General features: G+C 41.1%; 1 protein-coding gene across 1 annotated transcript; it reads right to left on the bottom strand.

Annotated features, from left to right (window-relative positions):
* Window positions 1-6250: 6250 nt before the first annotated feature.
* On the bottom strand, window positions 6251-9254 carry LOC111960105 (odorant receptor 131-2-like). The gene is made up of 2 exons (XM_023982013.2): window positions 7967-9254; window positions 6251-7540 (listed from the first exon to the last, which is right to left on the bottom strand). Exons 1-2 carry the CDS (start codon window positions 9007-9009, stop codon window positions 7480-7482), a joined length of 1104 nt encoding a protein of 367 aa, XP_023837781.1. The 5' UTR covers window positions 9010-9254; the 3' UTR covers window positions 6251-7479.
* Between the last annotated feature and the right edge of the window lie 6839 nt (window positions 9255-16093).

Here is a 16093-nt window from a genome sequence, read left to right as displayed (position 1 = left end):
GCGCTAAGAACCTTGGCGTGATCCTGGACACACTGTCGTTCTCCAACTAACATCAAGGGCTGACCCGTTCCTGTTAGGTTCGCTATGCCCTGCTACAACATTCGCAGAGCTTACGACCTGCCTCCACACAGGGAAGCGCACAGTCTATAATCCAGGCACTGTCATCTCCGTCTGGAACTGCAACTCTGCTGTTGGCTGGTCCCTGCCTGTGCCATTAAAGCCCCTAGCAATCATCCAGAACGCGCAGCCGTCTCGGTGTTCAACTTTCCCAAGTTCTCTCACGTCACCCGCGCTCCTCCCTCTCTCACTGGCTTCCAGTTGAAGCTCGCATCCCTAGAAGACGCATGGTGCTTGCCTCACGGAGGCTGTGAGGGGAACGGCACTCGCTACCTTCAGGCATCTGATCAGGCCGTACACCCAAAAAAGGGCACTGCGTTTCATCCACCTCTGCCGCTCGCCTCCTACGCTGCTGAGGAAGTACGTTCCCGCTCAGCCCAGTCAAAACTGTTTGCTCCTCTGCACCAATGGTGAAACAAACTCGGCCCTCACGACGCCAGGTCAGCCGGAGTCCAACACCACCTTCCGGAAACCTGAAACCCCACCTCTTTAAGAATATCCCATAGGGATACGCAAGTAATCCTCCTAACCCCCCCTCCCCGCTTTAAAATAGTAGATGCAGCTATTGTACAATGCGTTGTTCACAGGAAATCATAAGGTAATGCCACCAATCTTGTAAGTCGTCTGATAAGAGCGTCTGCTAAATGACTATAATGTAAATGTAAATTCAATATTTTTGCATTTAATTTTCAATAAATTTGCAAACATATCTTAAAAATGTTTTCTTTGTCATTATGGCTTATTTGTGTGTAGATGGGTGAGGGATACACACTCCACTTTCTTAAGGCACTCCAGAAGCCCAGCAATGCATTAATATATTCTAAACAAAATCCACAGATAGACATGGAAGGGATGAATGTTTGAAGGTTAGGGAAAAGGGGATACCTAGTCCAGTTGTACATCTGAATGCATTCAATGAATATGTGTCTCCTGCATTTAAACCCCTCTGAATCGAGAGTGCGGGGGGCTGCATAATCGCATCCACGTCTTCGGGCCCGGAACAGTGAATTTTTTTTTTTTTTTTTTTTTTTTTAATTTTTTTTTTTTTTTTTTTTTTTTTTTTTTTTTTTTTTTTTTTTTTTTATTTTTTTTTTTTTTAATTTTTTTTTTTTTTACAATTTTGGGGCTTTTTTTTTTTTTTTTTTGTATCGATCGTCTTCCGAATTTTTTTTTTTTTAACTGCCCTTGGTCAGGGAAGGACGACAGATTTTTACCTTGTCAGCTCGGGATTCGTTCCAGCAACTTTCGGTTACTAGCCCAACGCTCAGACTTCCTAGTTAGTTAAATTCTCTCATTCAGCTAACTGAATGCAAATGTTATCAACATTGCATTTATGTTGCATTCATGGTACAAATCAAATTAAAAGAGGAGAACTGATCATACTAGCTTGCAGTGTTATACTAGAATGAACATTCAATATACTATAGAACAATCCTGAAGACATTACATAAAGTGCATTCGGAAAGTATTAAGACCCTTGACTTTTTCTACATTCTGTTAGGTTACAGCCAATTCTAGATTTAAAAAAAAATTGTCAAAAAACGGTTTAGAATTTTTTGCTAATAATATTTTTTTAAAGTAAAAAATATTACATTTACATTCAGACCCTTTACTCAGTACTTTGTTGAAGCACCTTTGGTAGCGATTACAGCCTTGGGAATGACGCTACAAGCTTGGCAGCACCTGTATTCTCGGGAAAATAGCTGTACAGCGACGCTCCCCATCCAACCTGACAGAGCTTGAGAGGATCTGCAGAGAAGAATGGGAGAAACTTTCCAAATACAGGTGTGCCAAGCTTGTAGCGTCATTCCCAAGGCTGTAATCGCTACCAAAGGTGCTTCAACAAAGTACTGAGTAAAGGGTCTGAATGTAAATGTAATATTTTTTTTACTTTAAAAAAATTATTATTAGCAAAAAATTCTGAAACCTGTTTTTTATGACAATTTTTTTTTTAAATCTAGAATTGGGCTGTAACCTAACAGAATGTAGAAAAAGTCAAGGGGTCTTAATACTTTCCGAATGCACTTTATGTAATGTCTTCAGGATTGTTCTATAGTATATCTGAATGTTCATTCTAGTATAACACTGCAAGCTAGTATGATCAGTTCTCCTCTTTTAATTTGATTTGTACCATGAATGCAACATAAATGCAATGTTGATAACATTTTGCATTCAGTTAGCTGAATGAGAGAATTTAACTAACTAGGAAGTCTGAGCGTTGGGCTAGTAACCGAAAGGTTGCTGGAACGAATCCCCGAGCTGACAAGGTAAAAATCTGTCGTCCTGCCCCTGACCAAGGCAGTTAACTCACTGTTCCGGGGCGCCGAAGACGTGGATGTCGATTATGGCAGCCCCCCGCAGCTCTCCGATTCAGAGGGGTTGGGTTAAATGCAGGAGACACATTTCAGTTGAATGCATTCAGATGTACAACTGACTAGGTATCCCCTTTTCCCTAACCCTTCAAACATTCATGCCCTTCCATGTCAATCTGTGGATTTTGTTTAGAATATATTAATGCATTGCTGGGCTTCTGGAGTGCCTTAAGAAAGTGGATGTGTTWTCCCTCACCCATCTACACACAATAAGCCATAATGACAAAGTGAAAACATGTTTTAAGATATGTTTGCAAATTTATTGAAAATTAAATGCAAAAATATTGAATTTACATAAGTATTCACACCCCTGAGACAATACATGTTAGAATAATCTTTGGCAGAGATTACAGCTGTGAGTCTTTCTGGGTAAGTCTCTAAAAGCTTTGCACACCTGGATTGTACAATATTTGCACATTATTAAAATTCTTAAATCTCTGTCATGTTGGTTGTTGATCATTGCTAGACAGCCATTTTCAAGTCTTGCCATAGATTTTAAAGCCGATTTAAGTCATGCTGTAGGCCACTCAGGAACATTCAATGTCGTCTTGGTAAGAAACTCCAGTGTATATTTGGCCTTGGGTTTTAGGTTATTGTTCTGCTGAAAGGTGAATTTGTCTCCCAGTGTCTGCTGGAAAGCAGACTGAACTAGGTTTTCCTCCAGGATTTTGCATATGATTAGCTCTATTCTGTTTGTTTTTTTCATCCTAAAAACTCCCTAGTCCTTGCAGATGACCCATAACATGACGCAGCCACCACCATGCTTGAAAATATGAAGTGGTGTTCAGTGATGTTGGATTTGCCCCAAACATGACATTTTGTATCAAGGACATAAAGTTCATTTCTTTGCCATATTTCTTGCAGTTTTACTTTAGTGCCTTATTGCAAACATGTCCTGGAATATTTGTTGTTCTTTACAGGCTTCCTTCTTTTCACTCTGTCATTTAGGTTAGTATTATGGAGTAACTACAATGTTGTTGATCCATTCTCAGTTTTCTCCAATCACATCCATTAAAATCTGTAACTGTTTGAAAGTCACCACTGGCCTCATGGTGAAATSCCTAAGCSGTTTCCTTCCTCTCCGGCAGCTAAGTTAGGAAGGACACCTGTATCTTTGTAGCGACTGGGTATATTGATACACCATCCAAAGTGTAATTAATAACTTCACCATGCTCAAAGGGATATTCAATGTCTGCTTTTTTATTTTTACCCATCTACCAATAGGTGCCCTACTTTGCGAGGCATTGGAAACCTCCCTGGTCTTTGAGGTTGAATCTGTGTTTGAAATTCACTGCTCGACTGAGGGACCTTACARWTAWYTGTATGTGTGGGGTACAGAGATGAGGTAGTCATTAACAAATCATGTTAAACACCATTATTGCACACAGAGCGCGTCCATGCAACTTAGTATCWGACTTGTTAAGCACATTTTTACTCCTGAACTTATTTAGGCTTGCCATAACAGTGGTTGAATACTTGTTGACTYGAGCCATTTCAGTTTTTAATTATAATATGTGTAAAAATGTCTAAAAACATAATTCCACTCTGACATTATGGGGTATTGTGTGTATGCCAGTGACACAAAGTCTAATTTTAATCAATTTTAAATTCAGGCTGTAAAACAACAAAATGTGGAAAAGTCAAGGAATGTGAATACATTCTGAAGGGACTATGCATGCACCTTCATAATATTTTGTATGATTGGTTAGTCCTGCTTAGTTTCAGTCCATATTAATTCATACAGTACATACAACAAACTTTTAATATTAGGTGTCGAAATATTTGGCTTAGAAACGTATTAACAAAATGCTGTTCAGCAGCACTTCGTGACTTGATTTAGAAAAATGTGGTGTTACTATAATTATTTTACAACTACTGTGACTAACAATTTTCTCAGCTAAAAGTAATAGCAGGTTCATTAACTGTACTAGGGTCAACATAGTTTCTGCTGCCCTAGCAGGATTGTGAACACATGGTTCTTATTTGCTMTGTTCTGAATGTCTGCTAGCCTTACAGTGCTCCTTTCAATGTTGTTTTTAAAGATTGCTAGCCATAAGCAATATTTAGTTATGCTACCAGGKGCATTATTAAGTGAAGATAATAGTTTTAATTGACTCTCATTGGAGAATTGTCAGGTAATAGTGAGTGTTCTTTAAACCACACCCACCCCACGCACATATTTGGCCAGTGCCTGTTCTCACAGGACTGTAGATGCCTCTAATGTTCAAGGATTTTTGAAGTAAATGTCTTGTCTTGTCTGTCTGTCTGCACCAGAATGTTGCAGACATTGTCCCGCTGGCTTATTGTCTCGAAGCTTGGCCAGTGCAGCGTACCATAGGGTTTAGAGGAGAATAGTGTGATGTGTTGAGAAAATAAATAAAATGTCTAACTGAAAAACATCMATTTTGTCACTTGAACTTCCTTTATTAAGGTCGATGTCCGCGCCGCTGCATAAATCGAATTACCATAATAAAAAATCCCCATAATCTAAGATAGAGAGATTGGATGCGTCTCAATCCACCACAACCGCCTATGTAACACTTCTGTTTCTGTGGTGGAAGGTGACAGAGCTAGAGCTGTGTTTGTCAGACCATGAGACATCTGAAAATCGGCTGATCTGACAACTTCTTTCTGTAGCGTAGGAACAGTTTGGGCTACACACTAATCTGATTGTGTAAAGGTGAGACTCTCACTAACACGTACATGGTTGTTTTGCTCTAGGATACCCAAAGGCCTCACAAGACTTGTGTGAAAGTCCCCCGGTATGTCGAATTGTTTTGGGGAAGTATATGGAGACTGTTTAGTGGCAAACATAAGGGGTTTTAAATACTTGAAAAAAAAAAAGCTTCCTGATCTTTTATCTCTCAGATATAGGAAAGACACTTCAGAACAAACTTCCTTTAGATTTCTTTTTGGGACTATCTGTTCCATGTTGTGAATCTGTTTTTGAATGCATTTGTATGGGCTAATAGCAGTAAGGCCAAAAATTATTTTTAATCAAAAGACTATGTATAGATTTTTTTGATACTTCAAAGTGTCTTAAAATTCTAAATCCAATAGCAAAACAATCCCATATAGCCTAGTAGTACCCCCCCCCCCCCCCCCATCACTCATAAAAGTATTCTGTTTATTTGAGAGGCAGGCCAGGTACACAAACCTATATTACTCCTTTTAGTTTTACTTTATAACATCCTCCTTTACCGAACATAACCAGGCATTTACAGGAATGAGTTAAGGTGATGTGTGAACACTGATTGTGTGTAGATAACAAACATTAACCCCTTCCTTATTAACGGATGTGCACTGCAAACCACAATGGATTGTATGAGAGAACCGTTAGCGCCAAGTCTGTCAGACACAAACTGAAGTGAAGCGAGTTTGACCACAGAGCTGCTACTCTTGTAATAAATAATGTGGAAATTGAGCAAGTTGAGATGACTAAACTGCTTGGAGTAACCCTAGAGTGAAAACGGTCATGGTCAAAACATATTGATGCAGTAGTAGCTAAGATGGGGAGAAGTCTGTCTATAATAAAGCGCTGCTCTGCCTTCTTAACATTATCAACAAGGCAGGTCATACAGGCCCTAGTTTTGTCCCACTTTGACTACTGTTCTGTCGTGTGGTCAGGTGCCACAAAAAAGGACTTAGGAAAATTGCAATTGGCTCAGAACAGGGCAGCACGGCTGGCCCWTGGATGTACACAGAGAGCTAATATTAATAATATGCATGTCAATCTCTCCTGGCTSAAAGTAGAGGAGAGATTGACTTCATCACTACTTTTATTTATGAGAGGTATTGACATGTTGAATACATCAAGCTGTCTGACTAAACTACTCGCACACAGCTCGGACACCCATGCATACCCCACAAGACATGCCACAAGAGGTCTCTTCACAGTCCCCAAGTCCAGAACAGACTATGGGAGGCACACAGTTCTACATAGAGCCATGACGACATGGAACTCTATTCCACATCAAGTAACTGACACAAGCAGTAAAATTTGATTTAAAAAAACACCTTATGGAACAGCGAGGACTGTGAAGCAACGCAAACATTGGCACAGACACATGCATACACACACACATGATAATATACGCACTATACATACACATGGATTTAGTACTGTAGATATGTGGTAGTGGTGGAGTAGGGGCCTGAGGGCACACAGTGTGTTGTGAAATCTGTGAATGTATTGTAATGCTTTTAAAATTGTATAAACTTCGTTAATTTTGCTGGACCCCAGGAAGAGTAGCTGCTGCTGCTTTGGCAGCAGCTAATGGGGATTCATAATAAATACAAATACTCCTCCAGATCACATGCTGTTCACAGTTTCAGCTCTTTTATTACAGAGAATCTGCCACTGAGGTTCACATGGCGATGAAGATGGGCAATAATGTTCAATCTGGCTCTTGTTTGAATGAATCGGGATCTTTTCATCTCAAATAAAAGATATTGTCTTGACTTTATCTCACACAAAAAAGAAGACTTTGCTGCTTCAGTTATCATTAATGAATCAACTCTTTCATAGTAGGTTATATTGCACAATGCACATGCAGTCAATCCTGATGGTCAGGTGGTCTTATACTGTAATACAAGGCAAATTCCTGCTGGAATCCTCTCTGACACTGTACAGTCAACACATTACAGGTTGTCTGAGGCTGGTCTGTCCATAGTGATGCCCAAGCCTATAAAGTCACTACACCCTGGGTAGAACAGAAGCACTTTCACAGCTTTGTACAGATGCTGGATAACCAAGTACTGTATGAATGTTCATCAGCAAAAAAATGGATACTCGTCTCAAATGTTTATAGTGAGAGTGACACCTTTCGTCTGGTTGCTATGTCCCCCATCCACCGCTGTCTCCATGACATCTGAAAGGCAGTATCAGTCCGGTACAACATGTCTTCAGCCCAGTCTATGGAGCACAGGAAAAGTACTTGTGGGTAGTGAAGTTACGGGAGCGGTGGCTACTTAGGTCTCATCATTCCCCTCAAACGGGGGTCTGTGGGGGCTCCAGTGAGATGAGTGTCTGGAACGTCAGTCTTCTTTCACTGGGGAAATAAGAAAAATATTCAAAGTCTGAGTAAATAAAAGGTGTCCGAAGCCATGTGATGTTTGTTACAAAACATTGTTTCATTTCCAATGTGGTAAGAATAGCTTGTCTGTAGTCTCACATCCCACATGATCTAAAACTGATGTCCAAAAAAGGAAGAAGGCAAAACAGCGAATGACAACTATCAACTTTCTTAACTTTGTCAGAGAATATACAGTATAAAATAATAGATATGGTTTTGGTAATAATCCCTGCTATTTCTGGCTGGTCTACATCCGTGAGTATTTACTCATCACATATTGTCTTTCAGTATGTATCCATTCATCATTCTCCATGCCACTGGGGTCACCTAATGAGTGTGCATAAAGTATATAACACTTGTTGGCATGTACAGTATCTTAGCCACAAATATTTGATCACATACCTTGGCTGGGAATGCAGACAAGGCGTTATGGCACGCCAGGTCCACTCCAGGGCCCGGTTGCTCAAAAGCATCTTAAGGCTAAATTCATCGTTAGAACCTAGGCTTTTGGGCTCTATTATGAAATTAGCCTTAAGATTCTTTTGGGAAACCGGGCCCAGGACGCTCTTCAGGTGGCGGGAACAACAAGGGAATCGGCGTTGCACCTGCTCCAAGAGTTCCTCTTTGCGCAAACCGTAGACGATTGGTGCGACGCACTGCGCCAAGCTAAAGAAGGCGAAACTAACCACCGCAGACAGTTCTTTGGTCCCCGGCTGAATGTGTCCTTGTTTCTGGAGAACTGTTAGCACAAAGTTCATGAAGTTGGGGAGGATGTATACGGCGAGTTGAGTACCGTGCAGGGCGAGGGTCTTGCATCCGACCATGTTGCGTCGATTCATCACTCCCAACCGTCGCCCCTCAAACAGTATCCTTACATAACTGTACAGAATGAGCGCCGTGCACACAGATATCAACAATATTTTTTCCAGGCCACCTTTCTTCAGCTGTTCCCTTCCACATTCCACATTTGTATCACTGCCGAGCATCTCTGTCTTGGAGAGCAGAGTTAGGGGGATAACCAGTGCGAGTCCCCATGTCAGTAGCCCAACTAGCCAAGGCCATTGCCAGACAGAACTGTACCACAGAGGATGACAGACAGCAAAATAACGGTCCAGCGACATAGCAGTGAGAGTCAGAAGGATATTGGACGCGCTGGTGATTAGGACGGTTATCATGGCCACACATATGGATGCCACTGGCTTGGCGTCGAAGTAGATCTGGAGGTAGAAAACAGAACACATTCCGAAGTACACCAGAGCGGACACCAACAGGTGAAAAACCAACACAAAGCGCGCATGGCCCCGAAGTCGATCCTCGCGCACTATAGTCCAGTTAATGATGATGTTGAAGAATGCCAATGTTATGAAGGCGATGGTCGACGCACAAACCCGTACATAGGTGTAGTCCTTTCCACCCGTTTCTCCAGTCCCGTTATACATCGACATTATTCCTTGATGCTGTATTTAGGGTATTTGAGTTGTTTCTTCATTGCTTCTGCCTTCTTATAGTATCCCCAGACGCTTAACAATTGAGTGGTCATCTAGGCTACTCAATCAGAGTACATCGAAGACATTCACTGCAATGCAATGTCTGTGTATGAGAAACCCCTCTCTTCTTTTCTATCCCTCTCTCTTTCTATCTCTCTCGCTGTCTCTGGCTGCCTGTCTGTCTTCCAACCCCAAAAGCGCACCAGTATGCACAGTGCGCAATCGCCACATTCACAAAGGGAAGTACGTTTCCATTTTCAACTGAATACTATAGGCTGCTTTTGAGATATATACTGTATCTAAAATAATCAAACATCATGCTAAACAATAACATTTTCCATCAACACGCGCTGCTCTGATACAGGACAGGCATATTACTCTGAGAAGTATAGCCTCATTTATGTAACCACATCCAGTAAATCATTTACTTGATTAATAAACGTCAAAATATCCTAATATAATAAAATCGATATAATCACTTTGTAATCTAATTTAGAATTAGAACCACCAGGGGTCACATTTATAAATGTCACGTATGCACAAAATATGCCCCAAAACATGGGTGCGCCAGTTTTCATTCAAAAGTTGGTATTTATAAAAACTTTACTTGAGAATGTGCTTATCCTCCCGTAAACTTTAGACCATCCACGCCTACTGCTCCTCCCCCTCAGGAATCACTTGATTCATTCTCCAGGATCATCTTGTACTGGACAGACGCCTGGCGATACTTCTCTCTCTCTCCCTCTTCCCTCCCTCTCCATCGCTCTCCCCCTCTCACTCTCTCTTTCTCCCACTCCCACACACACAAAATCCTGTTATACTGCACCGCTACTTGAAGCTACTTCCCTTCACACAAAGACACACACACACACACCTTGAAGTACTGCGTTCCCTTCTCCGTGATGATGATGCCCTGGTCTAGTTTTAATGCAGATTTCGTCTCCCATGATTACGGGGCATGGGGAAGAACAAAAAACAGTAAAACAGCAAATCACCTCTCAGAACACCAGACGCATCTAGGGAACGTTCAGTAGGCAAACAGGAAATGTAATGAACAAAAGGCCTAAAGCATGTTTCTGGACATGACACTGGTACATATGGCTAAACGCTGAGGGGTCAGAGGTGGGGGGTTATACCTTCTGGAAGGTATACATTTGTGCTGCAAAGTAGCTCCAGTAGGAATACTGTACTTGAAACTGCCTGTGTTTCCATAGCCATACCTATACACATCACAGTTAGATATCTATACCTATACACATCACAGTTAGATATCTATACCTATTCACACCCCAATTAGATATCTATACCTATTCACACAACAATTAGATATCTATACCTACACACACCACAATTAGATATCTATACCTATTCACACCACAATTAGATATCTATACCTATTCACACACCCCAATTCGATATCTATGCCTATTTACACAACAATTAGATATCCATACCTATTCAYACCATAATTAGATATATATACCTATTCACACAACAATTAGATATCTATACCTATACCCATCACAATTAGATATCCATACCTATTCACACCACAATTACATATCCATACTTATTCACACACAAATTAGATATCCATACCTATTCACACATCACAATTATGGATATTTAATTGTGATGTGAATAGGTATGGGTATCTAATTGTGATGTGTGAATATACTGATATAAGTAGAATCCCGGCAGCTTTGAGAGAAAAAAAAAACTTTATATCGGAGCTGTCTCGAGATGGCTATGCATATTCATGTCATGGCGTCTCCCTCCATTGTGTTACAGGCGTTGCTGTCAACAACCCTCATCGAATATTCAAAAAAAGATTACAATAATGAGATGTATCCACCAATCCAAAGAGGGGATAGAGGGGAGCTAGACAACCCACCGTGCCGCTTTGTGGACAACGACTCCCATTGTTAGGGCAGAGAGACATGTATCTTGTCAGTATATTCATAATGTTTGGTGGCATCGATCACCCCTCTTAGAGAGGTATGTGTCATTTTGTGGATGCAAGGAAGTCTCCAGTCAGGGAAAGCCACTGCATAGAGAGAACAAGGAGCAGAAGAATAACCAGCTGGACGGATTCCGTAGTAATTAGCATTTTGCCTGTATATTTCATAATAATAGTTTAACAAAAAAAAATCTAACAGGCTTATATGTTGTTTTGGACTGTTGTTTAAGACATTTGCTACGATTAAACTCAGCTGTTATTGTTGTAAACAATTATTTCTGATGTAGCAGTCGAGCTAGCTAACCATCATAATGGGTTTGGTTAGCTAGCCAATGTAGCTAGCTAGTGTCGTCATCCAGATAAGCATCTGAATTACAACTATTTTGAGTGTAATTCAGTTGATTGGTGACAATGGTATGAACATATATTCAGTATTATACGAGCATTACAGCATGATTGTAATCCAAAATAAATGTGGAATGGCATGTCTATTTAGACTTCGTCTGGGCTTGCTAATTGCTATCGTTAGCCAGTGGATGCTGGGAGTTGCAATGCGGTCTGGGAGTTGTAGTATAACCGGTTACTCTCTCTCTGGCTTTTTCTCCGTCTTTCTCTTTTGCTCTCAATTTCAATTTAAGGGACTTTATTGGCATGGGAAAAATGTTTACATTGCCAATGCAAGTGAAATAGATAATAAACAAAAGTGAAATGAACAATACAAATGAACAGTAAATATTACTACAAAAGTTCCAAAGGAATAGAGATATTTCAAATGTCATATTATGTCTATTTACAGTGTTGTAACGATGTGCAAATAGTAGAAAAGGGAAAATAAACAAACAAAAATATGGGTTGTATTTACAATGGTGTTTGTTCTTCACTGGTTGCCCTTTTTTTGTGGCAACAGGTCACAAGTCTTGCTGCTGTGATATTTACATTGTGGTATTTCACCCAATAGATATGGGAGTTTATTAAAATTGGATTTGTTGGATTTGTTTTTTAATTCTTTGTGGGCCTGTGTAATCTGAGGGAAGTATGTGTCTATAATATGGTCATACAATTGGCAGGAGATTAGGAAGTGCAGCTCAGGTTCCACATTAATTTTGTGGGCAGAGTGCACATAGCCTGTCTTCTCTTGAGAGATGGGTCTGCCTCCTGCGGCCTTTCTCAATAGCAAGGCTATTGGTTGGGTCTAACTGTATTGCTGTCGTGGGGCTCTGTGGGGTCTGTTTGTGAATAGTGTCCCAGGACTAGCTTGCTTAGGGGACTCTTCTCCAGGTTCATCTCTCTGTAGGTGATGGCTTTGTTATGGAAGGTTTGGGAATCACTTCCTTTTAGGTAGTTGTAGAATTTTACGGCTCTTTTCTGGATTTTGATCATTAGTGGATATCGGCCTAATTCTGCTCCGCATGCATTATTTGGTATTTTATGTTGTACACTGAGAATATTTTGGTTGAATTTTGCATGTAGAGTCTCAATTTGGTGTTTGTCCCATTTTGTGAATTCTTGGTTGCTGAGTGGACCCTAGACCTCACAACCATAAAAGCTAATGGACTCTATATCTGATTCAAGTACTTTTAGCTGGATCCTAATTGGTATGTAGAATTTTATGTTCCTTTTGATGGCATAGAAGGCCCTTCTTGTCTGTCGTTCTGCCCCTGAACAAGGCAGTTAACCCACTGTTCCTAGGCCGTCATTGTAAATAAGGATTTGTTCTTAACTGACTTGCGTAGTCAAATAAAGGTTCAATTAAAAAAAAATAGTGCCTTGTCTCTCAGATTGTTCACAGCTTTGTGGAAGGTACCTGTGGCGCTGATGTTGAGGCCGAGGTATGTATCGTTTTTTTGTGTGCTCAAGGGCAACGGTGTCTAGATGGAATTGGTATTTGTGGTCCTGGCAATTGGACCATTTTTGGAACACCATTATTTTTGTCTTACTGAGATTTACTGTCAGGGCCCAGGTCTGACAGAATCTGTGCAGAAGATCTCTCTCTCTCTCTCTCTGTTCCGCTCTCTGGCTGTCTGTCTCTCTGGATGTCTGTCTCTCCCTCTCTCTGGCTGTCTGTCTCTCTGGATGTCTGTCTCTCTCTCTCTGGATGTCTGTCTCTCTGGATGTCTCTCTCTCTCTCTCTCTCTCTCTGTCTCTCTCTCTCTCTCGCTCTCAATTCAATTTTCTTTATTGGCATGACGTAGCAATGTACATTTTGCCAAAGCTTACTTTGGAGATTAAGTGATACATTTACAATATGAACATAATTAAAATAATACCAATCAAGATTGTCAACGGGACAGTCAGTAACAACAATAATCAAGGCTAAAAAATAACCATACAATAACAATGGCATAGAGGACACAGGTTGGTTGGTCTGTCAGACACTGTCCCTCATTTTATGGCAGGCAGCAATGTAGTGCGCTGCCAACCCACAGCTCTCTGCGTCCTCCCCCAACAGGACGGGTAGCCTATTCTCATCAGGGAGGCATTTGAAACCCTGAATAACTGTTTCAAATTTGGGGAAATGGTACTCTCTAATTGTTTTATATTTTTTACATTTTGTCAGGAAATGCAGCTCTGTCTCAGATTCTACTGTGGTGCAGTGGTTGCACAGCCTTTCCTCTACAGGGAGCCAGGTTTTCCTGTGTCTACCCTTCTCAATGACAAGGCTGTGCTCACTAAGCCTGTACTTTGACAATATTTTTCTAAAGGTTTGATCAGTAAGCATGGTCAAATAGTTAGCCACGGTGTACTGTCGATTTAGGGCCAGATAGTACTGCATTTTGTTTTGTGCTTGTGTTTCCCAATAGGTAATGTAGTTTTGTTTTGACTGTGTTGTGATTTGGGTTATTCTGATTGATTGGATGTTCTGTTCCTGAGGCTTCAGTGTGTTAGTAGAACAGGTTTGCAAATTCAGCCCCAGGACCAGCTGGATGAGGGGACTCTTATTTTTGCTTAGCTCTTGGCATTGCAGGGCTTGGTAAGGATATGAGGGCTCACTGTATTTTAGATGTTTCCAAAACTTAATTGCTATTTTTTTTAGTTATTATTATGAGTGGATATTGGCTTAATTCTGCCCTGCATGCATTGTTTGTAGTTTTTCTCTGGACATATAGGAGAATCTTACAGAACTCTGCATGCAGGGTTTCAATGGGGGGTTTGTTCCATTGGGTGAAATCTTGTTTTGCAAGTGGACCCCACACCTCACTGCCAGGAAATGCAATTGGTTCAATGACACATTCAATTAGTTTTAGCCACATGTCAATAGGCATTTCATTTTGAATTCATTTTTTTAATGGCGTAGAATGCCCTGCGTGCTTTCCCTCTCAGTTCCTTCACTGCCTCATATACTGTAGGTGTCCAGTTGAGCTTGTTTTTAAACGTAAGTAATTGTAGTGTGTGCAGTACTCTATATATTTTGTACCAACTGAGAACTTTGGTTTAACTCCCTGAGATCTGGATCTTCTCTAGAAAATCATAATTTTTTATATTTTTGGTCTTTACTGCCAGGGACCAGGTCTGGCAGTACTGCTCTAGCAGGTACAGGCTCTGCTGTAGGCCATGTGCTGTGGGTGACAACAGGTACAAGTCATCTGTGAAGAGCAGGCATTAAACCTCTGAATTGTGGAGACTAACACCAGGAGCTGAGGATTTTTCTAGAATAGTGCCCAATTCGTTGATATAAATACACCCCTTCAAATGAGTGGATTTGGATATTTCAGCCACACCCGTTGCTGACCTGTGTATAAAATCCAGCACACAGCCATGCAATCTCCATACACAAACATTAGCTGTAGAATGGCCTTACTGAAAAGCTCAGTGACTTTCAACGTGGCACCGTCATAGGATGCCACCTTTCCAACAAGTCAGTTCGTCAGATTTCTGCCCTGCTAAAGCTACCCAGGTCAACTGTAAGTGCTGTTATTGTGATGTGGAAACGTCTAGGAGCAACAACAGCTCCGCCACCACAAGCTCACAGAATGGGACTGCCGAGTGCTGAAGCGTGTAGCGCRTAATAATCGCYTGTCATTGGTTGCAAYAATCACTACCGAGTTCCAAACTGCCTCTGGAAGCAACGTCAGCACAAGAACTGTGTCGTGGAAATTCAGTACTAAGAGAGACTTGGTCATTTCTTCAAACAATCATCTTTATTTAATATCAATTAATTATTGCAATAATGAAACCGTCAACCCACCAGTCTTGACTGACTGTTAGGCTGAGAGTCTTCCCTTTACAGACAATGCACAGTTTATATAGCTAATACCCAGAATGCTTGTTTCCACCCCTCCTTAGTTTCCCAGATGCCAGGATAATTAGGAATACCGAGGCCTTTGTTCTGCTCCTCCAGGCCATCTCTATCCCGGCTAAACATACACCATATCTTGTCTATGGAATGCAGGCTCAATCAGACCTTGAGACATACGTCTCACATGCACCACTAATAGTATGGAATGTGTCTGTTGGTTTTCATCACTAAGATATCCATCTCAAGTGATCTCTAGTAAAACCATGTGTCCTCGACGCCCAGACTAGCTGCAGGAAGCTAAAGTGGACACCATAAAACTCAGCATTAGCAGGACAGAAATATCTTACTGTTTGTTAAGTAAATAATTGTTACATATCCAACAAATAAGGTGAATACATAATTTTTCCCTCACAACTGTTCTTCGTGAGCTTCATGAAATGGGTTCCCATGGCCGAGCAGCCGCACACAAGCCTAAGATCACTATGCGCAATGCCAAGTGTCAGCTGGGGTTGTGTAAAGCTCACCGCTATTGGACTCTGGAGCAGTGGAAACGCGTTCTCTGGAGTGATGAATTACACTTCACCATCTGGCAGTCCGACGAACGTATCTAGGATTGGCGGATGCCAGGAGAACGCTACCTGACTGAATGCATAGTGCCAACTGTAAAGTTTGGTGAAGGAGGAATAATTGTCTGGGCTTTTTTTCATGGTTTGGGCTTGGCCTCTTAGTTCCAGTGAAGGGGAATCTTAAGACTACAGCATGCAATGACATTCTAGTCGATTCTGTGCTTCCAACTTTGTGGCAACAATTTGGGGAAAGTCCTTTCCTGTTTCAGCATGACAATG

The sequence above is a fragment of the Salvelinus sp. IW2-2015 genome, linkage group LG37, assembly GCF_002910315.2.
Source record: "Salvelinus sp. IW2-2015 linkage group LG37, ASM291031v2, whole genome shotgun sequence".
In the NCBI taxonomy this organism is placed as follows: Eukaryota; Metazoa; Chordata; class Actinopteri; order Salmoniformes; family Salmonidae; genus Salvelinus; species Salvelinus sp. IW2-2015.
This window is presented reverse-complemented; position numbering and strand designations above follow the sequence as displayed.

Excerpts from the sequence above, each read along its gene's own strand:
- LOC111960105 (XM_023982013.2), bottom strand. The coding sequence starts at position 9,009 with ATGTCGATGTATAACGGGACTGGAGAAACGGGTGGAAAGGACTACACC. Across the intron at positions 7,541-7,966 it reads TGTCTGCATTCCCAGCCAAG|TGAAAGAAGACTGACGTTCC; the intron begins GTATGTGATCAA and ends TTATTTCCCCAG.